This window comes from Emydura macquarii, unplaced genomic scaffold (assembly GCF_026122565.2).
Source record: "Emydura macquarii macquarii isolate MOO-44397 ecotype Brisbane River unplaced genomic scaffold, CSIRO-AGI_Emac_v2 contig_1170, whole genome shotgun sequence".
Lineage (NCBI taxonomy): Eukaryota > Metazoa > Chordata > Testudines > Chelidae > Emydura > Emydura macquarii.
The window spans coordinates 778,773-805,104 of NW_027131307.1; the positions used below are offsets into that span (position 1 = coordinate 778,773).

General features: G+C 51.5%; 1 protein-coding gene across 1 annotated transcript in view; it reads left to right on the plus strand.

The window, feature by feature from the left end:
- LOC137152316 (fer-1-like protein 4) overlaps window positions 1-25,830 on the plus strand; it is a 100,861-nt gene extending 75,031 nt beyond the window's left edge. Inside the window, exons 38-45 of the mRNA XM_067546867.1 lie at window positions 3,031-3,185; window positions 4,373-4,551; window positions 10,558-10,643; window positions 11,457-11,555; window positions 12,324-12,565; window positions 20,729-21,009; window positions 23,071-23,171; window positions 24,175-25,830. Of these exons, the coding sequence (XP_067402968.1) occupies window positions 3,031-3,185; window positions 4,373-4,551; window positions 10,558-10,643; window positions 11,457-11,555; window positions 12,324-12,565; window positions 20,729-21,009; window positions 23,071-23,171; window positions 24,175-24,355 (1,324 nt within the window). The 3' untranslated portion in view covers window positions 24,356-25,830. The remainder of the gene's footprint in view (window positions 1-3,030; window positions 3,186-4,372; window positions 4,552-10,557; window positions 10,644-11,456; window positions 11,556-12,323; window positions 12,566-20,728; window positions 21,010-23,070; window positions 23,172-24,174) is intronic.
- The last annotated feature ends 502 nt before the right edge of the window (window positions 25,831-26,332 follow it).

The following is a 26,332-nucleotide window of genomic DNA, read 5'->3' on the forward strand; positions in this document are numbered from 1 at the left end:
GTCCCCTCTGCATTGGAGTCTAGTCTTTTGGTTGAGGCTGCGCCATCTCATGTAGCCGGGGGGTGGGACGGGGAGGCTATGGTCCTCTATGGGTGCTGGTTGACGTACACACACCTAGGTGAAACACTCATGTGCATCACATCTCCAAGAGCCACAGTTACAGGAAGTAATGGTTTCATTTCTAGACAAGGAAACAGCAGCCTGTTTGTTCCTACTGCGTTAGGGAACCAGGACTTCATGTGCATTGCTTTCGGATAAACAGGATTGAACCAAAGAGACACTTGACTTGTATCATCAATTTCTCATTCTAGTGGAAACAACTTGCCATGCCCAGAATCTTGACTGACCACTTGTGCCAAGAAGGGGCAACACCAATAACACAAAAGTTGAGGCTGAAATGCCCTTCCAGGTTAAGCCCAATTTTCAGTCCTTCAAAGTATGACCTGAAATGTCTCGTGCCTAGTCTCAGTGCAGAGATGAATTTTTGGAAGGCAGATTCCCCAAGCCGTTTCTGACTGGTAGGTTGGGGGATGGAATGTGCCCAACTTAGGTAAAAGGCCTCTCACTTTTTTTGGCAGGTCATAGCTCACATATGGCTTGGTTTGACTAGTTCTAAGGCCGGACCCCACTTCCAATGGGAGTTTCACCATTGATTTTAATGAGAGTTTGATGAGCCCATCCTGCATTTAGTCCTTCTAAAGCACTAACACAGGCTACCTTTAAACAAAACGTCTCTACATTTTAAAAAAAAAATTACAACTTTTAATGCGAATAGACTAATTAAGTGATGGTGATGACGGAGCAAATGCAAATGAGCAATGCAGAGAACTGGATGTGCCCCAGCAAAATAACTGTATTGGTGTGTGTGCAAAGAACTGCATGTGCACCAGTGAGTCTGCCGGAGAGGGCTTAAACTTGTAATCTCAGGTGTTGTAACATTGGCTACCAACAAGAGGAAGATTAGGGAAAGTGTGGGCCCCTTACAGAATGGACGAGGCAACCTAGTGATAGAGGATGTGGAGAAAACCGAGGTACTCCGTGCCTTTTTTGCCTCTGTCTTCACAGACAAGGTCAGCTCCCAGACTACTGCACTGGACAGCACAGAATGGGGAGGAGGTGAACATCCCTCAGTGCTGAAGGAACAGGTTCAGGACTCTTTAGAAAGATTGGACATACACGAGTCCATGGGGCCAGATGCAATGTATCGAGGGTGCTGAGGGAGTTGGCTGATGTGATTTCAGAGCCATTGGCTATTATTTTTGAAAGCTTGTGGCAATTGGGGGAGGTCCCTGATGATTGGAAAAGGCAAATATAGTGCCCATCTTAAAGAAAGGGAAGAGAGAGGATCCAGGGAACTACAAACTGGTCAGCCTCACCTCAATCCCTGGAAAAATCATGGAGCAGGTTCTCAAGGAATCCATTTTAAGGCTCTTGGAAGAGGAGGAAGGTGATCAGGAACAGTCAATATGGATTCACCAAGGGCAAGTCATGCCTGACCAACCTGATTGCCTTCTATGAAGAGGTGACTGGCTCTGTGGATGTGGGGAAAGCGGTGGACATGATATACCTTGACTTTAGCAAAGCTTTTGATATGGTCTCCCACAGTATACTTATCAGCAAGTTAAGGAAGTATGGGTTGGATGAATGGACTATAAAATGGATAGAGAGCTGGCTAGATCATCGGGCTCAACGGATAGCGATCAGTGGCTCGATGTCTAGCTGGCAGCCAGTAACAAGCAGAGTGCCCCAGAGGTCGGTCCTGGGGCTGGTTTTGTTCAACATCTTCATTAATGATCTCGAGGATGGGGTAGATTGCATCCTCAGCAGGTTTGCAGATGACACTAAGCTAGGGGGAGTGGTAGATACCCTGGAGGCTAGGGATAGGATACAGAGTGACCTAGATAAATTGGAGGATTGGGCCAAAAGAAATCTGATGAGGGTCAAGAAGGACAAGTGGAAAGTCCTGCACTTAGGATGGAAGAATCCCATGCACAGCTACAGACTGGGGACCAATGAGCTAGGCAGCAGTTCTGTAGAAATGGACCTGGGGGGTACAGTGGATAAGAAGCTGGTATGAGTCAGCAGTATGCCCTGGTTGCCAAGAAGGCTAATAGCATATTGGGCTGCATTAGTAGGAGCACTGCTAGCAGATCGAAGGAAGTGCTTATTTCCCTCTATTTGGCATTGATGAGGCCGCATTTGGAGTATTGTGTCCAGTTTTGGGCCCCACCACTACAAAAAGGATATGGAGAGAGTCCAGCGGAGGGCAACAAAAATGATTAGGAGGATGGAGCACAAGACTTATGAGGAGAGACTGAGGGAACTAGGCTTGTTTAGTCTGCAAAAGAGAAGAATGAGGGGGGATTTGATAGCAGCCTTTAACTACCTGAAAGTGGGTTCCAGGGAGGATGGAGCTAGGCTGTTCTCAATGGTAGTAGATGACAGAACAAGGAGCAACGGTCTCAAGTGGCAGTGGGGGAGGTCTAGGTTGGACATTAGGAAAAAGTTTTTCACTAGGAGGGTGGTGAAGCACTGGAATGGGTTACCTAGGGAGGTGGTATAGTCTCCGTTCTTAGAGGTTTTTAAACTGCACCTTGACAAAGCCCTGGCTGGGATTATTTAGCTGAGGTTAATCCTGCTTTGAGCAGGGGTTGGACTGGATGTCCTTCTGAGGTCCCTTCCAACTCTAATCTTTTATGATTCTAAGTCTCCTCAGAGCTGTCTGGACAATTGTTACATTTTGCACGTGGTAGCAACCAATTATTATAACATGAAATACAAATACATTCATACTGGCTACTTATGAATATAATAACGATCTGTTGATATCATGATAACCCCCTAAACATTTTTGAAACTAGAGTAATTCCCCAACAAAACATTCAGTTAAAGTTACATGAGGATTCCCAGGGGTGTGGTTAGCAGTACTCTGGCAGCCCCACCTGCTCTCATGGAGAGTTTGCCAGAGGAGGTAGCACGTGCACACCAGGGAAAGTTCAGTTGTCTGAAGCTCCTCTCCCCTCCCCACAGAGATGGCTATAACAAGTGGCGAGACGCTTTCAAACCCACACAGATCTTGGAGAGTTTGTGCAAGAAGAGCAATCTCCCGTCCGCAGAGTACAGGCGGGAGGAGGTCAAAGTGAACAACAAGATCTTCAAGATCCCTCCGGAGGCTTTCCCTGAAGGTACTGTGTGTATCCGGGCTGAGAGTTAATTCAGTGTGTTTCCAAGGGTGACCAGCTCTTCCCTGCTTCTTTGGTGCTCCTTCTGTCAGCCTTTCAGCTGTGCATGGGTCATGTAGTGGGGTGTGCACTGCCCCACCTCCCCTCACTAATCACTCCTAGCACATACTGTGGAGCTCCAGCAGCACCTTGCGAGCTGCACAGACCACACAAGACAATGTGGTCCCTGCCCTAAGGAGTTTCCATCTAAGGGCCCGATTGTGAACCCCACACTCACTTTGGTGAGCAATCATGCCTGTGAGTTTGCCCACTGAGTCTGAGTAACTGCTCACCAATGTGAGTGGAGCTCCTAACATGAGCCCAACTCAGAGAATGCCATTAGTTATACCAAGTAGGATGGGCCCAGACTCTCTAGTCCAGACACGAATTTCTATGTAGCGGCTGCCCTTCACACAGGCAGTGTGTGCTAGATTGGTTGAATTGTTTCTTTATTCGTTTATTTTTCATTGAAGCTACAACAGATCCTCTATGTAGCTGTTTGTTGCTAGCTGTCCATCATTGACACTGACAGTTCTCTTACTGGGTTTTCTTTGTGCTTTTATTTTCAACTATCCTTCATCTCATTCAGGCGTAGCTAGATGGTGCCTGAGTCACCTAGGCTTCTTCCATGCCCCTGTCTCACCTACACATGGAATGAGGCTAGAAATGGATGAGTCGAAGATACAGAGTTGTGTATTATCAGCATACAGAAAACACCGCAACCCACTTCTCCCAACACTGCACATGCATGTGAAATTCAGCCTCCCATGAGCATGTCCTGCTGGTCAGCAGAGATCTGGGCAGTTAAACTCCCCAGGAGGACATGGATCCTGCTTTGGGAGTTTGGTTTCCCCATTTATCCTGTTCTGGGGGTGTAGCAGGCGCTCACTGCCATTTTCCCTTGTTTCTCATTAGCTGGCTCTTTACCCAAAGGATTTGCCTTGCTGAAAGTCAGCTCTGTGGGCCTTCTAACCACTTCTCCTCTCCACGGCGCTTCCTTTCTTCTTCTTCTTCTTCCCATTCTGGTGTTCTGGGTAGATGTTCAGTGTGCTAGAATGCTCACACCTTCTCCCTTACAGCTCCTGGTAATCATTGTTAACCTGGAGGCCACATGTCGTTAGATCCTTCTGACTGGCTGTCTTGTGTTCCAGAGGCCTTTGTGAAGGACAAGCAAGAAATGGAGGATGACACTTGGTCAGCATATGATGAGCAGAAGGCTTTGTATGTCCTGCAGCACTGGGATCAGATGCCAGAGTATGGGTACAAACTGGTACCGGAGCATGTGGAGGTTCGGTCCCTTTACAACCCAGAGAGCCCCGGGCTTGTGCAGGTGAGACTAGCATGTTTGTTCACACCGAGTACCACTGTGTTCTGAGCCTAGAAATCGTAGAGGGAAAAGCTCTTAAAGCCAGCTGGTCACACCTTGACCCAGAACATGACTGTTTCTCACCGTCTCCTCCCTAGGACTTTGTCCAGTCTAGCAGGGACTGTCCAAGTAACAGAGCTCCTTCCTGTGCCCTTGGCAAACAGTTCCCCACTGAAACAGAGATAATCAGCAACAAAAGTTTCCTGATGTTCAGTTTCTCCTCCTTGTCTTTTGCCATCTTGCCTAAGTTTTCCTTTTCTCAGATCTGTCTGGTGACTCCTAGTTATCCCCCCTGTAGCACCACGGCCAATCCCCACCATATCTCGCGTCAGAATCTTCAGGTTTTTTGGTCATTTTTCTGATAGTGAGGTGACCATCACAGAGCACACTAAGTCACTGCTGTCACCTCAGAGTGCAGGGCTTTTCATTCTGATGGAGTGCCGCTCTCTGTACTTGGAGAGCAGTGTGGTCTAGTGAATAGGGCACAGGACTGGGAGTCAGAAGACCTACATTTTATTCCTGGATCTGCCACTGACTGCTGTGTGACCTTGGGCAAATCATGTCCCCGCTCTGTGCCTCGTTTTCCCCTCCTAGTCTTTGCCTGTCTTGTGTCTTTAGATTGCAAGCACAATGCGGCCCTGAGCTTGACTGGATCCAGCACTGCTGTAGTGCAAATAATAAAAAATACCTATGGACCCAGGGACCAGTTAATAACTTATCAATAAAGTGCAGCCACTTCTGGGGCAGAACCTGGCAGCGGTTTAAAGTGAGCAGCAGCACTGCTCAATGGCTTCAAGTAAGAAACTGAAGATAGACAGAATGTAACATAGAGAGGCATAAAGCACAGATTTTAAGGCAAGAAGGACCCATTGTGCTCTTTTAATCTGACCTCCAGCATAGCCCAGACCAGAGTAGCTCCCCAAGTGAATCCTGCAGGCTGTATCCAGCCCAATAACTTGTGACTGAGCTAGAGCAGATCATCCAGAGAGAGACGTCTAGTCTTGAGTTAAAGGCTTCAAGTAAGAGAGACCCCACCACATCCCTGATAAATTGTCCCGTGGTTAATTACCCTTACTGCTAAAAGCTTTCACCTAATTTCCAGTCTGAATTGATCTAGTGTCAACTTCTAGCCATTGGATCTTGTTCTGAATATCTGCTAGACTAAAGAGCCCTCATCTGTCAGCGGTCTTCTCCTCATGTGGGTATTTGTAGACCACCTTTTAACATTCTCTTTGCTAAGCTGAATACCTTGACCTCCGTTAGCCTTTCATTATATGGCAGAGTTTCCAGACTTCAAATAATTCTTTTAGCTTTTATCTGAACCCCCTCCAAGTTTTCAACATCCTTTTTGAAGTGTGGACACCGGAACTGTGCACCATATTCCAGGAATGGTTTCACCAGTACCATTTACAGAGGTAATACACCCCTCTTTGTCCCTACTTAATCGTCTCCTATTTATACATCCAAAGATTAAATTCGTCCTCTTGACACATCATTACACAGCAAGTTGATTATCCAGTTTAGTTGATTATCAGTAAAGATCTCTTCAGTCTTTCTCAGTCCCTGCTTTCCAGGGTGTGTCCTTTATCTTGTTAATGTGGCCTGCATTCTTTGTTCTTAGATGAATGACCATATATTGGTTGCATTAAAATGCTTGTTATTTGTTTGAGGTCTGCTTACCAAGTGCCCCATATTGCTCTGTATTAGTGACCTGCCCTCATTGCTGTTTACCATTCCACCAGTATGTGTGTCATCTTCAACTTTATAAATAATAATTGTATATTTTCCCTTAGATAACCGATAAAGATATTGAATCGGGTTTCTCAAAATTCAGTCCCTTCAGGACTCCAGTAGAACTGCCCCCGTTGGATGATTCCCCAGTTAACCAGTTTTGAATTTATGTAATATGTGTTATATTAATTTTGTATAAAGTTAAATGCAGAGTTCTGAATCAGATATCTAATCAAAGTCCAAATATATTACATTAATGCAGATTGTTTTATCAACCAAACTTAAAATTTAATCAAAAAACAATATCAAGTTAATTTGACAAGTCCTATTTAAAAAAACAACCACCAACATGTTGCTTGGTGTTAATTATATAAACATCCTTTAGTTCCTTATTGATTCAGTCTGGTACCAGTTCCAATCAACATGGATTTATGGAAAATAGATCCTGTCAAACTAATTTGATACCTTTTTTGGATGAGATTACAAGTTTGCTTGATAAAGGTAATGGTGTTGGCATAACATGCATAGACTTCTACAAGGTGTTTGACTTGGTACTTGGTACATTTTGACTTGGTACATTTTAACTTGGTACATTTTGATTAAAAAAACTAGACTGATATAAAATGAACATGGCACACATTTAATGGATTAAAAACTTGCTAACTGACAGGCCTCAAAATGTAACATCATCAAGTGGATGTGTTTCTAGCAGGGTCCCAGAGATCTGTTCTTCAGCCTCTGTTAGTTAATATTTTTCTCAAGACCTGGAAGAAAACATAAAATCATCACTAATAAAGTTTGCAGATGGTACAAAAATTTGGGGGAGTGGTAAACAGGGAAGAGGGCAGGTCACTGACACTGATACAGAATACAGAGTAGTAGAGTGCTTGGCAAACTGTGCACAAGCAAACAATATCACAGAACCGTAGAACCATGGATTAGAAGAGACCACAAGGGACATCTAAACTAGCCCCCTGGCAAGATACAGGGTTTGTTGTGTCTAACTGTCCAAGACAGATGGCTATCCAGCCTCCTTGTGAAAACCACCAGTGAAGCAGCTTCCACCACCTCCCTAGGCAGTCTGTTCCACTGTCCTACTGCTCTTACAGATAGGAAGCTTTTCCTAAGATTTATTCTATATGAGTTTTAACAGGACTAAATGTAAATGTGTACAACTGGGAATAAAGAATGTAGGCCGTACTTACAGGACGGGGGACTCTATCCTGGGAAGCAGTGACTCTGAAAAAGATTTGGGGGTCATAGTGGATAATCAGCTGAACATGAGCTCCCAGTATGACAGCATGACCAAAAGAACTAATGTGATCCTGGGATACATAAACGGGAATCTTGAGTAGCAGTGAGGAGGCTGTTTTACCTCTGTATTTGGCAGTGGTGCAAGCACTGCTGGAATCTGGGTCCAGTTCTGGTGCCTACAATTCAAGAAGGATGTTGATAAATTGGAGAAAGTTCAGAGAAATCCACAAGAGTAATGAAAGGATTAGAAACCTGCCTTATAATGAGAGGTGCAGAAAGCTCAATCTATTTAGTTTAGCAAAGAGAAGATGAAGGGGTGACTTGATTAGTTTATAAATATTTACATGGGGAGCAAATATTTAATAATGGGCTCTTCAGTCTAGCAGAGAAAGGTCTAACACAGGGATTCTCAAACTGGGGGTCGGGACCCCTCAAGGGGTCATGAGGTTATGTGGGGGTTGCGAGCTGTCAGCCTCCACCCATGCCGGGGCTGCGTCTGTCAGCCCTGAGCATGACTGACAGCCACAGCTCTTCACAGCTGGGTGGCCAGAGAACAGCAGCTGCTGACTGGGTGCTCTGAAGGCAGTGCCACTCCCAGCAGCAGTGCAGAAGTAAGGGTGGCATGAGGTGATGGGTGACATGGCATAGGGGGGTTGTCACTTTTTGGGGGGATCATCACAGCCTGAAATATTTTCAAAAGGGTCCCAGCAAAAACGTTTGAGAACCCTGGTCTAACATAATCCAATGGAAGACTGGAAATTCAGACTGGAAATGAGGTGTCAGTGTAACTATTGGAACAATTTACCAAGGGTCCAGGTGGATTCTCCATCAATGACCATTTTAAAATCAAGACTGGGTGTTTTTCTAAAACCTCTGCTGTAGGAATTATTGTGGGGAAGTTCTTTGGCCTGTGCTACACAGGAGGTCAGATAAGATGATCACAATGGTCCTTTCTGGTCTTAGAATTTATATAAAATCTCAGAGCATGGTACCGAGGACATCAGTATCATTAGCCTCATTTTACAGATGGGAAACTAAGGCCCAGGGAGATGAAGTGATTTGCCCAAGGTCACCCACCAGACCAGGGGCAGGAAAAGAATTCTGTTTTTCTGAGTCCCAGACCTGTGTTCTGGCCACTAAGCCACCCTGCCTCCTGCGATATCCAGCTAGCCATTTGGCATCTGTACGCTGAGTCCCCAGCATCACTTCCTGCAGTACAAAGTGCTTGCTGGAGGGCTGTCACCCAAGTTCTGAGCAGAGCCAGCCCCAGTCGGCCTTGTGGGATCCATCGTGAGATCTGGCGGCATGGCTGCATTATTTTGGTGTGGTCTCATCCACATCCTACAGAGAGACTCCCAGCTCTTTGTTGTGGGATGCAACACTGTCGCTTTGGCTGTGCTGCTGCTGTGTTGCATAGTTGGCAGGTATCTCATTTGTGTCCTTTACCAGGCCTGGTTCTTGCTGTGTTCCTGGAGGTGTCTGTAGCCCTGCTCACCAGCTGCTGGGGTTGAGGTAGAGAGCTGGGCTTGTGCCCCCAGACAGCATACAGTATTTGAGCCACACATTGTGCATCGTTAAGGCCTGGTGCTGCCCTTTGTGCTTCACCTCTCCCTGCGGCCACTTCTGTAGGTGCGATTTCTGCTATCCTGCCTGGTTCCCTGCACCTGGCGTTACTGAGTGTGGGGTGCTCCTCTAGGACTAGCGGGGTGCAGGCAGCCTTCTGGCTGCTCTCTGCAGTCTCAGCTGTCATTCACAAATAGCCAGTCTCCAAGTGCTCGGAGTGCAAAGAATGCCTTCGGCAGGTGACATGAGTGACAGTGGGGTGTCAATAGGGGTGGGGGGCACCATCTGCAGAGAACCTGAAAGAACAGCTCTGAGGTGTGACCGGCCTGGCTCATTTCAGGCAATGCTAGCTCAGATGCCAACGACAGCACTTTAAAAGTGAGCACGTGAACTGAGGCCATGTCCACAGTACAAAATTAAGTCGACCTCACTTGCGTTGGCACACAGCCGCTGCAGTGATCACATCACTTGTGCGTGTCTACACATGGCTCCTTGAGTCCTCGCCAGGAGCACTTGTACCTGCTGCCCAGTCAGTGGGGCATTGTGGGACAGCTCCTGAAAGCTGGTAGCAGTCAATGTAAGCCATGCAGTGTCTGCACTGATGCTGCGTCAAGCTAACTGCGTCGACATTGACTCTGCACCTCTCGTGGGGGCGGAGTTATTGGCGGCATAGCGGGGCAGTGACGGCAGCGCGAGTGACATTTTCAGGTAGACACTGACATAGTTACGTTGATGACTTAACTCTCTAGTGTAGTCCAGACCTCACTCACGGCTTGTCCAAGCCTGCAAGGAGCAGGAGCAGTATAACACGAACATAGACACAGTCAGCTGAGTGCCAGCCGGGGTATGGTTGGGAAACACCACCACTCACTTTTTCTCAATCAAGAAAGGGCCAAACCTAAGGGGCCTGGCAGGACGTCTGAGCCCAGCGCAGGGACGCTGAGCCTGGGGGTGAGATGTTTTGGTAGAGAAAAAATTAACGTTGCCACTGACAAGTATAAAAAGTCCTGGTGAAGTGATGCTGTTGTCAGAGGGAAAAGAAATATTCTGTTTCAGGTTTACACACTGACTGGCTGAACACAAGTTACTTTGTAAGGAGGCTGGTGAACATCATGGTAGCAGCATCCTGTGCAGAGGCTATTCCTTGCAATACACCTGTCAGAAAGCATTTTGAAATACAAGCAAACCTGTGAAATGTGGCCAGGCCCTTCCCAGCCAATGGCATGTGCTTTCCATATGCTGACATGGGGGGGCTTGCTGTGGGTGTGGACGTTATCCAGGAGGCTGAGTAAGGCAGCCCTAAGCAGGATTAGTGGCTTTTGGGAAGAGCGTTTGCAGCAGGATCCATGCCTGCTCTGGGGAGTTGAGGGTAAATCTGCTGTGAATTCAGCTTTGGTCAGCACGGCTCTTTCCTTTCCTCAGGGCTCCCTCCACATGTGGATTGACATGTTTCCAAATGATGTCCCAGCCCCTCCCCCGGTCAATATCAAGCCACGACTGCCTGTCAGGTAAAGGTCTCTCGGAGATGGGGATGGAGACATTACAAATCCAGGTTTATAACTGCAGCCTGTGGCCCAGCCTTGCACGACTCCAGCACAGTCTGTGCCCATGAAAGGTGTGACTGGATGAGAAGGGCTGATTGACTGGAGGCTCACAGCTATCCTACATCCTTTCCTTCAGCTCTGGACCCCAGGACAACTCCAGGGGTTCTGTGTGTGGGTTCAGGGGGCTGCAGGACAGCATGTCCCAGCAGCAGGAAATGCAGCCAAGTCTTCACCTCATCTTGCTCTCCTAGTGATGCACTGTCCCAGCATGCCATGTGGCCTGAGGGGCAGAGAGCGCTGCCCCTGGCTCCCTTACAAGGAGGTGGCTGGGAGGAGAGGTGTCCCCTGCATGCCTGCTCCAGGCAGAGAGCCAATCTCCCAGACAGCATGTCAGAGCTGAAGCAGTGCCACAGATACTGCACAGCTCAGCGCAGGTGCCTTGAGAACCCCAGGCTGGGCCATTATCCTGGTTATTGCTGCTGTTTTCTGCCTGACTCATGCTGGGCAGATTCCAGTGCATGGGAGTTGGGGTTTGGTTCAGACACCGCTTTGTATTGTGAAGTCAGGTCAGAGAAGGATCTTCTGCGAGGTGTCCTGGGCCCTGCCCGGCCCTGGCTGAGCTGCACTAGTGCTGTGTGGCCCAGAGGTGGCCAGGCTGGGTGTGGGCTGGTGCAGGCCACTTGTTCCATGGGAACTGGGGTAGCTTTGCCTGGTCCTGGCGAACACTGAACTGGAATGTGCTTCTCTAACCTGGCCCTTGGCTTTCCCCTCTGGCAGTTATGAGCTGCGCGTCATCATCTGGAATACAGACGACGTGGTGCTTGATGATGTTAACCCAATAACAGGAGAAACCTCCAGCGACATCTACGTGAAAAGGTGCCAGAGTTGTTGGGGAATCAAATAAGCAGAGACAGCCTCAGGGGCAGAGACTGACTAGCTGCCTGTCCAGTCTGACCCTGCCTGGTCACCCAGCTGCACTCCTCATTGCTTGGATTCCACAGAATCTCCAGCTTCCCCTCCTATGTCACCGGCCACTGGGCCTCCAGCTCTGGGGCAATCTAGCTCACAGCCCATCTAGTCTACCCATGAGTGGTTCTTCAGAACACATCAGTCCTCATCTGTGTGGCCACTCAGCTGTCTGAGCTGTCACTCCCATGGTAAAATCCAGGCCCTGTCTTCCTTAACATGTTATGCAGATTCTAAACATCTTGGACCAGGTTACCAAAGAGTGCGATTCCTTCCCGCAGTTTTTGCATCAGCAATTAGTTGTGGGCTCAGTTCCCATTACTGAGAAAATAAAGTGCCTAATTTGCACCCATAGTCAGACACTGGACCATCTAAATGGTGGGGTTTGCACCCACAAAGGAAGAGAGGCTGGAGAAATGCCCCTTTAGAGCCCTGCCCTCAGAATGGTTGTGGCCCAGCATAGACCGTGCACCCCAACGTGCTCCTGTCTGCCATTGGAGGCAGTAGAGTGACAATCCTGAGCCTTGTTGGCCAAGCCCATTATTATTTGGCATAAGAATTCATTGCTGTGGGCGCTGTCGAGCGGTGGCTGAGCACTGTCCCCTACCCCGTGGTTAGTGATGCTGACACAGGGCTGCTCTCACATGTTGATTGATGTTAATTGAGCTTCTTCTGCAGCTGGATCAAAGGGCTGGACCATGACAAACAAGAAACAGACGTTCACTTTAACTCCCTGACTGGGGAAGGCAACTTCAACTGGAGGTTTGTGTTCCACTTCGACTACCTCCCGACTGAGAAGGAGATCTCCTACAAGAAGAAGGACTCCATCTTCTCCCTGGAGGAATCCGAGTTCAGGGAGCCAGCTGTCCTGGTCCTTCAGGTCTGGGATTATGACAGGATTTCAGCAAATGACTTTCTAGGTACAGTATCTGCCTGCTGAGAGAAGGGGGCTGTTTCTCTTCCTCACCTGCTTTGCCTGCCGTGAGCTTTGCAGAACACAGCTCCCAGGACAGAGGATCTGGGGCAGCTCACTTGCTCTCTGTTGTGTTTTCAGGCTGCCTCCTGGCCCACTGGTAGAACTGCTACTGCCCTACAGCACCAGGGTCCTAGCCAGGCTCCTGCATTGGGATTAAAATCCCATTCACACCTGTTGTTCCTCTCCTCCCAGCCCTGTACTGTTAAATGCTGTTCTCCCCACCGTGGAACAGAGCGCGAGGGAGCAGCTTCCCCACCGGTGCGCTGCACAGTGACCTTCGCCTTCTCTCTGATCTTGTATAACCGCCGTCATGCTGCCTCCAGGCTCCCCCATCCAGGGACGGGGAGCCCTCCTGCGGTGTCAATGGGTCAGCCTGACCCTGGCCTTTGATTGAAGGGGGAGGCATGCAGACCAGGGAGAGTGGCTGCTGATGCTGATGGCACTGACATGCCATGGTGGCAGACTGCCGACAAGTCTTCTCTCATGTCCGTTATGCTTAAGTTATCAAAACTTTTAACCCCACAATGAAAAACTAGGCCAGCTGAGGGGAACATAATCATACAGATGCACTGTATTGCAAGCATAATAACAGAGATGGTTCGGAATTTTCTGTTGAAACAGACTTTTGTTGGAAAATGCCAATTCATTGAACCCGAAGTGTTTCGTGGACACGTCTCAGATTCAACTAATTCTCCGTGTGTTCCCTGGGAAACCTGCCACCTTGCCAGACTGTGAAGGAGCTGGTTCCAGGTCACAGCCCTGAGGCAGCCCCACCATGTAGCCTGCCTCATGCCCAGGGAACCCCTGTCTTCCAGAGTTTATGGCTCCAGGGCACACAGCCAAGCCAGGGCTTCTAAGCTCCTGCCATAGAGCCAGGAGCCTGAAAGCCATGAGAGCCCTAGCTCAGCTCTTGCTTCCAAGCAGGGGGCCTGGAAGGCCTGAGATCTCCAGCTTCCAGGCTCCGTGCTGGCGATGAAATCAACATTCTATCTTGGAGTGATTGCTCATATCCATTCCAATGTAGGTGAGTGCGCGCCCCGTGCACTGGCTCCCAGAACTTTTTTGCCCTTAGCAAGCCCCGTTGGGACGGCTCAGGCGCCCTCTCGAGTACCGCGCTCATGCTGCGGTACGTAGGGCACCACCGACCCTGTGGGCCCTCAGTTCCTTCTTTCCGCCCGTTGACGGTAGCTGGAACGTCTGCCCCTTGCTCTTCAGCAAGTAGCAATCCCCTTTGTTCTTGTAGTTGTTAAAGTTAAAGTTGTTAGTTAAGTATAGTAATTAGTGAAAGTAGTTAGCACAGAGATAAGATAGTTGCCCTTCGGGGCTTAGGGCTGAGCCATGCCCGGATCAACCGGTTTTAAGGCCTGTGCCGTCTGCAGCAAGGCCTTTCCGGTCAGCGATCTCCACGACCGCTACCTCTGTTGCCTCGGGGAGCATCATCGTAAGGACAAGTGCCGGATCTGCAAGGCTTTCAAGCCTTGAATGCAGAAGGAGCGGGACGCACACCTACGATCTATGCTCATGGAGTCCACGCTCTGGCCGGACTTGGAACTGTCTCGCTCCCCCGCAGCACTGAGCGTATCCTCGGTGCGCAGCGCACCGCCGGCACCGGGACAGTCGATGCAGCAGTCGGCGGTGCCGAAGAAGAAAAAGCGGCAAGGTGCCGCTCACATGGACTCCCCTGCGCCACCGGTACTGCTGGGGGTTGCACTGGAGATGCCCCAGTCATGTGCCGTGGAGAGTGCTCCGGCACCGGCATCTCCTCGCAGGGAGCCTCCCTCAACTCCTGGGGGTGCGGGAGTGCCCCTGCAGGGGCCGTCGACGTCAGAGGCATTCGCGGTGGTACGCGCCCTCATGGGCACTCCCATGCCTCCGTCCCCCCCTTGGCCGAGGGCGCGGGGACCGGTGTATCGGGGTAAACCTGCGCTGGGTGGCCCCGGTGGGTGGCGGAGACAGGAGTCCAAGTCTCCCCCCAGATGGCTGAGGAGGGTTGAGAGTGTGGGCTCCTCTCCCAGCTCCAACACTGGGTCTTTGAGCTCCTCGACACCGCGGCACCAAGGGCTTTCTCAAGGCTCCAGCGCGGGGCGATGCCGTTCTCGTTCCGCCTCACAAAGGACTCGATCTTCAGGATCTTGACACTGGTCCCGATCCAGAGTGCACACTCTGGCGCGGATCCTGGCAGCCAAGCAGACTGGAGGCACCCGGCGCCGGTCCCGATCCCCAGAGTATAGCCTGGCACAGACGAGGCACAGTATAGCCTGGCACGGCACCGGTCTCGATCCCCGGCAAGCAGCCCGGTGCGGATCCCGGTGACCCAGGAGTCCCAGGGCAATTGGTACCGCTCCCAATCCCCGACGCCCACCTCTGCGACCAAGGTTCAACACCACGCTCGGCACCGGTCCCGATCCCCGGCACAGAGCCCAGTGCAGATCCCGGCGCCTACTGACAGTGGGCACACTTCACGCTGCTCTCGGTCCCCGGGGCGTAGTCCGGTGAGGATCCTGGTGCCTGAAGGGACCCGGCCCTCTTGGCACCGGTCTAGATCCCTGGATCGCAGCCCAGCATGCCCACCTACTTGGCATGCCCGACACTGCTCGAGGTCCTGGTCTCGTAGCCAGCTGGAGGACACTCGCCACCGCTGGCACCATCGCTCTTCATCCAGCGCTGGAGGGCAACGATGCGGCCACCAGGGACAGGAGGGTACCGCTCCCTGACTTTAAAGCTCATCAGGAGCTTCTTAAGAGGGTGGAGGACAATTTGAACCTCAAGCTGAAAGAGCTCTCCGAGGAGGAGGACCTCCTCTTCGGAGTATTGGGATCGGCAGGGCTGTCCAGGGTCACCCTCCCTGTCCATGAGCGGGTCCTGAAACTGGTTAAGGCCCTCTGGAAGACCCCCGCCTTGGTTGCCCCCACATCCAAGGGTGCTGAGCGAAAATATTACGTCCCGGCAGAGGGATTTGAATTCCTCTACAACCATCCTGCCCCGGGGTCGCTGATTGTGGAGGCTGCCAACCAGCGAGACAGACAGGGGGCCCAAGCAAATACCGCAAAGAACAAGGAGAATAAAAAGCTTGACCTGTTCGGCAGGAAGGTATATTCCACGGGTGCCCTGCAGCTGAGGATAGCCAATCACCAGGCTCTCCTCGGCTGCTAAAACTTGAATCTCTGGTCCTCCCTCCAGAGATTCATGCAGGGGTGGTCTCAGGACCAGGTGCAGTGGACTTTGCCACCCTCATCCAAGAGGGCGCGACAGTGGCGGGAGCGGCCTTCCAATCCACCAGTGACACTGCAGATGCTGCTGGGAGAGCAATGGCATCTGGCATTGTTATGCGGCGCTGCTCCTGGCTCCAGTTTTCAGGGTTGTCGCAAGAGGTCCAGCAGGCAATCCAGGACCTGCCCTTTGACTGTGCTGGCCTTTTTTCCGACTGCACAGATGACAAACTGCATGCCCTGAAGGACTCCAGGGCCACCCTGAAGTCATTGGGGCTGTATACGCCGCAGGCCTCTAGGCGTCAGGCATGGCCACGTCCCCAGCATCCGCCCCAGCAGGCACCGAGACTGCCTTCCCGACCCGCTCAACCCAGGAGGGGTCGGGACAGATATAGGGCACCCAACTGCTGGGACCGCCAAGGCTCCTTGGCGGGTCCCCAGCAATGGCCCTCTAAGGGAAACAATAAAAAACAATTTTGATGGTGCGCACAAGGGTGGCACCTCCCCCATTCCCCTGGATCAAAATTTTCCTTTTATGTACAGATTGAGGCCATACTTCGCCGAGTGGCAGAGCATTACCTCCGACCGTTGGGTACTGAGCGTAGTGCGCAGAGGTTATGCCCTGCAACTCTCGGCCTTGCCCCCAGACTCTCCCCCTACCCCGTCCCTCTTCAGGGAACCCTCTCACGAGCATCTCCTCATTCAGGAAGTGAATTCTCTTCTCCTCCTTGGAGCGGTGGAAGAGGTTCCTCCTCAGGAAAGAGGTTCTACTCCCGTTATTTCCTCATCCCTAAGGCAAAGGGGGGCCTGAGGCCCATTTTGGATCTCCACCGTCTGAACAAGTTCATCAGGTGCCTTAGATTCTGTATGGTTTCCCTAGCCTTCATCATCCCTGCTCTAGATCCAGGGGACTGGTATGCTGCCCTCGACCTAAAGGATGCTTATTTTCATATTACTATCCTTCCAGGTCACAGAAGGTTCCTCCGGTTTGTGGTAGCTGAGTGCCACTACCAGTTCGCAGCCCTGTCCTTTGGCCTTTCATCTGCCCCCAGGGTCTTTACAAAATGCATGGCAGTGGTGGCAGCCCATTTGCGCCGCAGAGGGGTTCAGATCTTCCCCTACCTGTATGACTGGCTGATCCGGGGCAGGTCCAGGGCCTATGTGAGGAACAGCCTGGCACTCACCTGCACAACATGCACCAGACTGGGGCTGCTCATCAATGAGCAGAAGTCCACCCTCGCCCCGGTGCAGCGTATAGATTTCATCGGGGCCACCCTGGATGCAATCCAGGCCAGAGCCTTCCTCCCACAGCCTCGCTTCGAGTCAATGGCCGCCATAATCGCCGATCTCCACAGGTCCCCCACAACGACAGCCAGGCACTGCCTGTAGCTGTTGGGACACATGGCGGCATGCACGTATGTGGTGAGGCTGGCTCGCCTCAAGCTCAGGCCTCTCCAGGGCTGGTTAGCCTCGGTATACACACCAGCCAGGCACTCAATGAGCAGAGTGGTCACTGTCCCCACTCAGGTACTGTCCTCCCTAGATTGGTGGAGGGACCAGGGGGAAGTAATGAGGAGCGTCCCCTTCAGAGAACTGACACCCTCGATAACTCTTATTACGGACGCCTCGGATGTGGGTTGGGGGGCCCACATCAGCAGCAACCTCAGCACCCAGGGGCTCTGGTCGGCACAGGAACAGTGCCTCCACATCAATGTCCGGGAGCTCAGGGCAGTCCGTCTGGCCTGCAAAGTGTTCCTCAGATTCCTGAGGGGCAGGATGGTACAGGTCCTGATGGACAACACAGCGACCATGTTTTATATAAACAGGCAAGGGGGGTGCGTTCCTCGGCCCTTTGCCAGGAGGCCATTTGCCTTTGGGACCTTGCGGTGAGGCACGACTTCTACATATCTGCCTCTCATCTCCCGGGGTTCAGGAACGATGAGGCGAACCGCCTCAGCAGGTCGTTTCTACCCCGCCATGACTGGTCACTGCACCCAGAGGTGGTGACTTCCATTTTCCGCAAGTGGGGTGTTCCCCAACTGGACCTGTTCGCGTCGTCCTGGAACAGGAAGTTCCCAAGGTTCGGCTCACTCCAGGGTCATGAGCCGGGCTTCATTTCCAACGCGTTCCTTATAGATTGGACGGGGACCCTCATGTATGCATTTCCCCCCATTCCACTGCTGCCCAAAGTCCTCTTGAAGATCAAGAGGGACAAAGCGGACATCATTCTGGTCGTCCTGGCCTGGATGAGACAACATTAGTTCAGCATGCTGCTGGACCTGTCCATCGCCATGCCGATGCTGCTCCCAAGGCGTCCGGGTTGCACCCGGACCTGGACTCCCTCCACCTGAAAGCGTGGAGACTCTGTAGCTAACGGAGGGAGAGAGAGCTTGCTCGGTGCAAGTCCAACAGGTCCTGCTGGGTAGCAGGAAACCTTCCACTCAGGTGGTGTACCGGGCCAAGTGGAAGCGGTTTACCTGTTGGGCAGAGTCCTGAGGTATCCCACTAAGCCATTCACCCATACAGGTGATCTTGGAGTACCTGCTCCACCTGAAACTGCAGGGCCTGACCCTGGCCTCCCTGAGGGTACACCTGGCGGCCATCTCTGCCTTCCACCAGCCATTGGAGGGGAGGTTGCTGTTTTCGCACCCTATGTCTCTCAGGTTCCTCAAAGGGGCAGAGAGCCTGTATCCGCAGGTCCATGACCCAGTGCCTCCCTGGGATTTGAACCTGGTCCTTGCCACTCTGACGGGACCCCCCTTTGAGCCCATGGCTACATGCCCGCTGCTTGTCCTCTCCTGGAAGGTAGCCTTCCTGGTGGCCATTACATTGGCTAGGAGGGTCTCTGAGATAAGGGCCTTGACCTCAGAGCCCCCTATACTGTTCTATAAAGACAAGGTGTGGCTGAGACCCCACCCGGCCTTCCTGCCTAAGGTGGTGTCTCAGTTTCACTATAACCAGTATATCTTCCTCCCTGTGTTCTTTCCTAAACCGCACGGTTCAGAGGAGGAGCGGAGATGGCACTCGCTGGACGTGAGACGAGCCCTGGCCTACTGCATCGAGTGGACCAGGCCGTTCCAGAAGTCATCGCAGATGTTCGTAGCAGTGGCGGACCGGATGAAGGGCTCATCTGTCTCCACCCGGCGCATCTCCACCTGGATCACCGCCTGCATCAGGACCTGTTACGAGCAGGCGAAGGTGCCGCTTCCAGGAGCTGTGACAGTGCACTCAACCAGAGCCCAGGCCTCATCTGCGGCGTTCCTGGAGAGAGTGCCCCTGCAGGACATCTGCAGAGCAGCGACCTGGTCGTTGGTCCACGCCTTCACGTCCCACTACACCATCGTGCAGCAGGCGAGAGAGGATGCGAGCTTCAGCAGAGCCATGCTGGCGAGAGCGGCTAGACACTGACTCCTACCCTCCTCCAAGGTATGGCTATTTAATCACCTATATTGGAATGGATATGAGCAATCACTCGAAGATAGAAAACAGGGTTACTTACCAGTAACTGTTGTTCTTCACGGTGTGTTGCTCATATCCATTCCACACCCACCCTCCATCCCCGCTGTCGGAGTCGGCAGAAAGAAGGGACTGAGGGCCCGCAGGGTCGGCGGCGCCCTATGTATCGCTGCATGAGCGCGGTACTCCAAGGGGCGCCTAAGCCAACCCTACAGGGCTTGCTAAGGGCAAAAAAGTTCTGGGAGACAGTGCACGGGGCGCACACACCTATATTGGAATGGATATGAGCAACACATCTCGAAGAACAACAGTTACTGGTAAGGAACCCTGTTTTCTTGTGGTAGCCGAGCTTCTGCTCACAGCAGCGGAGAAACTGATAAGAATGCCAGTTGCTGTAGCAGTGTTTGTCCCAGGATATTGGAGAGACAAGCTTGTCTCTTTCACCAGCAGAAGTTGGTCCAATGAAAGATCTGACCTCCCCCACCTTGTCTCTCTAAGAAAGTTAGTTGTACTCACCTGCTGTCAGAGTCCTGAGAGCAGGGTTTGTTTGGAAACAAAATGCATCAATATTTCTGAAACAATTTTTATTTGGCATTTCTGGTTTTCAGAAAATTTCTAAAAATTTGGATTCATTACGATTTGGAACAAAACCAAATTTCTAAAAGTGAGATTTCCTGTTAGCTGGAAATCCTGTGTTTCAACCAGCTGTACGGAACAACTTGAACTGTTACAAAAGCTCCTTTTATTCATTAACCCATTGCAAATCAATTCAAAAGGTATATATAGCAAACCTATTCAGCAGTGCCAACTACTGATGGCAAGAAGAAAAGGTTAGACCCACTTTCCATAACATTGTGGTGCCTCTGGGACATGAGCTGCTTACATTTGTGACAAAGACACAAAGTGAGGGAAACTGAACATAACAGGATGAAGGAGCTGGCCGTGGGGACAGCGTTGTGGCTATAGCCTGAACAAAGCGTTCTCGCACCCGTCTCAAGATTTTATAATTCTGTAGTAAACATGAGGAACAAGCTGGGGCGTGGGAAGAGAGTAGATTTAGACCCAAAGGTCCTGTGAGTGGCATAATGTGGCACTGTTCAGGGGTGACTCTATAGGAGACAGTGTGGTCAATGGCTAGACCAGAAGAGTGGGTATCAGGAGATCTGGTACCTGTTCCAGGCTCTGCCACCAACTCCACATGTGAGGCAAGTCTCTTTCTCTCTCTCTCTCATTCTCAGTTTCTCCATCCCCAAAGTGACGATAATGCTATTGATGGATCTTTGCTTTGAGAGCTACAGACAAAAATCACTGATTGTGGTGGGATTCTCTGGGGATTGAGATGGGTGTAGACCAAACAGCATGTTGATGCTGGCCCTAATGTTTCACTTGCATTTACATAAATGATCAACCCTGAAGTTCTCACTTCCTGCCTCTGTTTGAAGGGTCCATTGAACTGAAGCTAAATGATATGGTGCGGGCAGCCAGAGGCTCCGAGCAGTGCACCATTAAGATGGCCAAGGAAAAAGCCACCCCCCGCTTCTCCATATTCCGGAACAAGCGGATGAGAGGCTGGTGGCCCTTCATCAAACTGAAAGATCAGGAAGATGAGGAGCGAGAGGAGAGAGAGGCCAAAGAGAAGAAGAAGAAAAAGAAGAAGAAGAGGTCGGTTAAGCTGGAAGATGTTGAGTTTACAGATCCCAGTGGGAACACATACATCCTGACGGTAAGGAAGGGCTCTGCTCAGGCCCTGCCTGTCTGAGCTATGGGGAGGGTGAGACCTGCTGCTGAGAACTTACCAGGCCATTGCTCACTGCACAAGCTTTGTAGTGGGCTTGGGGCTGTGTCCCAGGACCAGTGGGCGAGACAGAGCACCTAGCACAGGCTAGCCGGGGTAGGACGTGGCCAGATGTCAGCCTCGCACCTTCATCACCTGCTCTGTGCGCTCCAGAACCAAACCAGAGCTTGGTGCGCTGTGCAGTAGCTGCTGGCTGAGCTGAGCAGTCTGCCCGGGTCAGCAGTGTCTGTCGGAGACTTCCCTGGCTGTGCGGAGGAGAGGAGAGGGCTGGTGTGAAGGTGTTGTCACATGGGGTGTGGCTGGGGAGAAATGGTGACCTCCTTCTTCTGAGTGCCCTTTTCCAGAGCAGGGCAGCCTCCTCCCCAGGCTGGCTCCTGCCTGGCTAGAGAGACGTCAGGCCTGGCTGCCCAGTGAGCTCCAGCTGCCTTGACCTCACAGACATTTCACCCCTTCCTGCCTGGTCTGCGAATCCTATCAACAAACACAGGGGAGGGAGGGGAGTTGGCTGCCCCAGGGTCTCCCTGGGAGCCCGCGTCCTTATCATAGGCATTAACGAACCTGCCATAGCGCTGAGATTTGGTCCGAGAGCTGGCAGGCATTTCTCCTGAAGGCACCGAGCTGACTCCTGTGCTTTGACGGAGGAGGTGTGGCTAGGAGCTGAAATGTCCCCTGACCGTGGCAATGACTGGTTTGTTTCCCAGCGTTGGCAGTTAGGTTTGGCCTATTAGATCCCTGTCAGAGGGGCAGGTGCCCCGAAAGGCTTCTTGTCCACAGAGGAGAGGGGCCAAAAGACACAAGGGTCAACGAAAAACTCACCAGGAGCAGGACAAGTCCCTGGGAGAAAATGAGGGGTCTCCGAGCAGAGCAGCCTGCACAGCAGGGAGCAGGGAGCTGAGGTGCAGGCCAGCAGAGCCCTGCGCAGACATGTCCTCACCAGACTGCTTGGGAAAGGCCCTCAGGCATCTTCCTGCTCCTCAGCAAACGGGGCTGTCTTGGCCAGTGCCAGTGCTGGGGGCAGGGTGGCCAGGAGTCCTGAGACTCCGAGGGGCCATGGACACGGTGTGTGAAAATCAGCAGGTGTGGAGAGAAGTGCAGCCAGGAGCTCCACAAGAGGCTGGGAGAGAGGGCGGGGGCTGCAGCCTGGCATGCTACTGAGACGCCTGCCCCAGGTTCTCCTTCTCACTGCACAAAGAAAACCAAAGCAGGTGGCAGGAGCGGAGGAAGCACGGCAGCAATATGCCCTGTGCACAGCTGTGTGCAGCAGCCACCTACTGATGTCCCCAGTGGGATGCAGCCCCGTGGTGGGATACAGGCTGGCCCGATTGCTTGGGCGCAGTGTGATGGGAGGACGGTCATGTTCCCGCCCAGTGGGCTGCTGAAGAGTGGATTTTGATATAGCACAGATTCCTCTGAGCAGTTAAAGGCATACTTTTCTCCAGCTGGGCAAGTGGAACGGGAAGCCTTTTGTGACTGATCTCTGGAGAGGGCAGAAATTGTTCTGAGCACTTGTGAGCTGCCTTGAGTGGACATTTCCAGTTCTTGTAGAGTACGTACTCAGGAGGATATGTCTGGAAAGCACCAGGACCAGCCCTGAATAATAACCCGTGTCCCCCTGGCCACAGTGCTCAGAGTCCTAGTACTGGGTTGCGCCTAGAGGAGGTGGATGCCCGGGCAGGGCAGCCTGTCGAGGTGAGGGTGGCAGGCATGGGTTTGAATGCTGTCATTGACTAGCTGCTTGTGGCACTGGGGAGAAGGGAGTGTCAGGAGTGTGGAGGAGGGCACTCTGGGCAGGAGAGGGACACCGAGGGCAGAAAGGCACTGAAGGGGAGATTTTCAAAGGTAGTTAGGCGCCTAGTGGGATTTTCCAAGTGCCTGAGCAGGTTTGGTGCTTGAGTCCCACGAAAACCTGGCCCTGCGTCGCTAGATGAGATTGTGCCAGCCAGGTTCGTCCTGAAGGCACCAGTGGGTCTCAAATGTGTTTCCCTACAGGGTAAAGTGGAAGCTGAGTTCCAGCTGCTGACCATGGAGGAGGCTGAGAAGAGCCCCGTTGGCCTGGGCCGAAAAGAGCCAGAACCGCTGGAGAAGCCCAAGTGAGTCTCCATGTGCCGTGCAGAAAGGCTGGGGCTGGGACTGGTGCCAGGCCTGCCCTCAGCAGGGCTCTGCCTGTGCAAGGAGCTTTCAGGCTTCACGGAACCAAGACCAGAATCCAGAGGCATAGAGCTGTTGGGGACTCCTGGGGCTCAGGCTGTGGGCGGAGTCCCTGGTGCGAAGTTGTTCTGAAATATTTACTGAAACAAGCTATAGGCTGGGGCTTGAGGCTCACTGTAGTTGGCCTGCACCAGGAGGGTGCCCTGAAGTAACAACATTGGCTTTAGTGAGCTAGTTAAATTGGTGCAGAAATGGTGGACAGTCTGCCCTCATGGCTCAGCTCCTAGTGCAGTCATCCTCCACCGCTCTGCAGGCCCTGCCTGTTGTTTGCAGTAGCCTGCGGCTGTGTGTTCAGCATGCATCAGCAGAGGGAAAGAGAGGGGGAGATGCAAAATCCCTCCCTCGGCCCAGGCAGTGCCCTGGTTGTCATCTGCCAAGTGGGGGCCTTTTAGAAGCCTGGGCTAGTTCAGGGGCACCCTGTTGTTTTTTGCCAAGGCTCAAATTTCTGATCAAGGTCCAGACTCCAGAGAAGAAAATACAAAAATAACACTAATGATAATAATAAGTAAATAAAAATATTCTGGGGTCTGTTCAAAAGCATCTGGCAGTCCGGATTTGGCCCACAGCCGGCTATTGATTACCCGTGGGCTAGTGTCTGTGCAAGAATCAGCTATGTCTTTTTCCTATGAAGCCCCCAGCTTGTGCTGACAGTGAAAAGAGTGCAGGGAATGGGGTCCTGTTTCGAAGGAAGGCATTGTGGGCACAGGCATCAACTAGAGTTGGGGGGGCTCAAGAATACAGACTGATCTGCACTCCTCTGGCACCTGGTTATTCGCAGCCTGTGAGTAGTAGCACCTAACAGTACATTGTAGATTTCCAGGGCACTGAACTGGACTTTGCTTTGCCTTGTCTGAGCTCAACAGCCTTTTCCTTTCTCTGTCCTAGCCGGCCAAAAACATCTTTCAACTGGTTTGTAAATCCCATGAAAACCTTCATCTTTTTTATCTGGAAGCGGTACAAGAAGTACATCATTGCTTTGGTCATTATTGCTGTGGTGACCATCTTCCTGGTCCTTTTACTCTACACAATGCCTGGGTACATCAGTCAGAAGATCATCAATGGATAAGTGTTTTCAGCGGTTGGGCTCCCTACGGGGCGATGGCAGTTGCTCCAGAAATTGACAATTTATACCAAAGATTTTAAGGAAAGTTTGCAGGTGGTTGAAGGGGCTGGGGCTCTTTGGAAATGTTGCATCAGGAGAAAGAGGAGCAGAGAAGTTGCCCTTTCACGGTCGTTGTATTTCATGCTTAGAACTTGTGATACAATGTGATCATAGCACTGTGGAGCAGAGTGGTAATTACTTGGGTAAATCATTTGCTGGGAGGATTCTGTCCCAGCTGGGGTTGGCTGTGGGGGTATTTGCACGTCTCTCACTTGAGCTAAGCAAAGAAGCCTGTCTTTGAACAGTGGTTCTTCTTGCCCTGCATCGCTTCAGCCACTCGAGAACAGATGACACCCGGAGACCCTACAGCGTGTTACTGAATGTGGCTGAGCATGGTTATCCCCATTTTACAGAGCAGAGTGGGTCCAAGAGTCGGTACATCTGCACTGCGGAGATGACACTGGCATAGCTACATTGCAATGGCTGTATGGGCACAACCTATGCCAGTGGAAGGGGTTTCCGGTTGGCATAGGAACACCAGACAATGCTGTGCTGACAGAGGGAGTTAGGTGTGTCTTTTTACAGCCCTGACTGATGTAGCTGTGTCAACCTGGCTGTCAAGTGTAGCCCAAGCCTCAGTGGCAGAGTGACAGACACTAGAGAGGGCTGCAACAGGCCAGCAAAGTGAAGAGGGGAAAGAATGAATGAGCCAAACTGCTTGTGAACCTCACCAAGATTCGGGTGAGGTGAGGGACAGGCAAAGCCTGAGTTGACTTGCTGGGCTAAGCTGTCCTTGGACTTTCCCAGCAAGATGTGTCCCGTTCAAGGTCCACCCTCCACATTGTATTAAGGCTGGACTTGAAGCTCTCTTTAAACTTTGCATTAGCCCTTTACTCCTGCTGGAGTAGAAAACCTCAAGGGATTTGACCCATTACCTGGTGCTTCTCACCCACTCAGCAGTTACTAGGGTTTCCCAGCTGGCTGTCAGAGGCTGGTCTGTACCCAAAACTTAGCTCAGCCAAGCTACATTGCTTAGGGCTAGGAAAAATGTCATGCCCTGTGTGACATTTGGGTTGCCCTAACTCCCGTGGTAGATGCAAGAATTCTCCCATTGACCCTGCAACCACCTCTTGAGGGGAGTTAACTACAGTGACGGAACTTGCCTTGCTGTAGTAACTGGCAACACTAGGGCAGCTGTGCCACTGTAGCGTTTGTAGTGGAGACACAGCCAGAGAGTGTAAGGGCCACTTATTGGTCTGCTGCTGACTCCATCGCGGGGCTTCCTTCTCTCTCACGCAAACTGATCTGAGCAGTTTAATTCTGGGTGTTTAACAGACACTCTTTTACTCATGTGTTTTGCACCAGATTTGTAGATATTTGTATGGATGATATTTATATGAACAGTGCAAGTGGCACCAAGTGAGATAAATTAAACCTCTGCTGCATTCTTTGTGCTCTGTGTATTGATTTCACTGATACAAATCAGTATGGAAAGAATTTGACATGATAAAATTAAACAAAATTCATGGAATAGTTATAGTAAAAATGTACAAAATAAGGTGATGGTCGGGGGGGCCAAAAGCTGAAGCCCAGGGCTGAGCCCGAAACACCAAGCTCTGCCATCTGGGGCTGGTGTGACTGCCCGAGCCCCCCTGCCCTGGGAGCTGACAGCCCAAGCCCCATCACATTGAGGGACTGACAGCTCTAGCCCGCTGCTGTGGTGTGTGCAGCTGAGGAAGTCAGGAGTCTCCTAAAGTCACAGAATCCGTGACCTCTGTGAAAACAACTGACCCGGCACATGCTCCCAGCTCCCCTCATGAGCCCCACCCTGTGCTCCTGGCTGCCAGCTCTTGCTGAGTGAGCCCCCGAGGCTCAGCCCAACCTAAAGCATCAGGGGCTGCGGCATTAGTCAGTTGTGTGGATTTCCTGGCACTTTTTTAC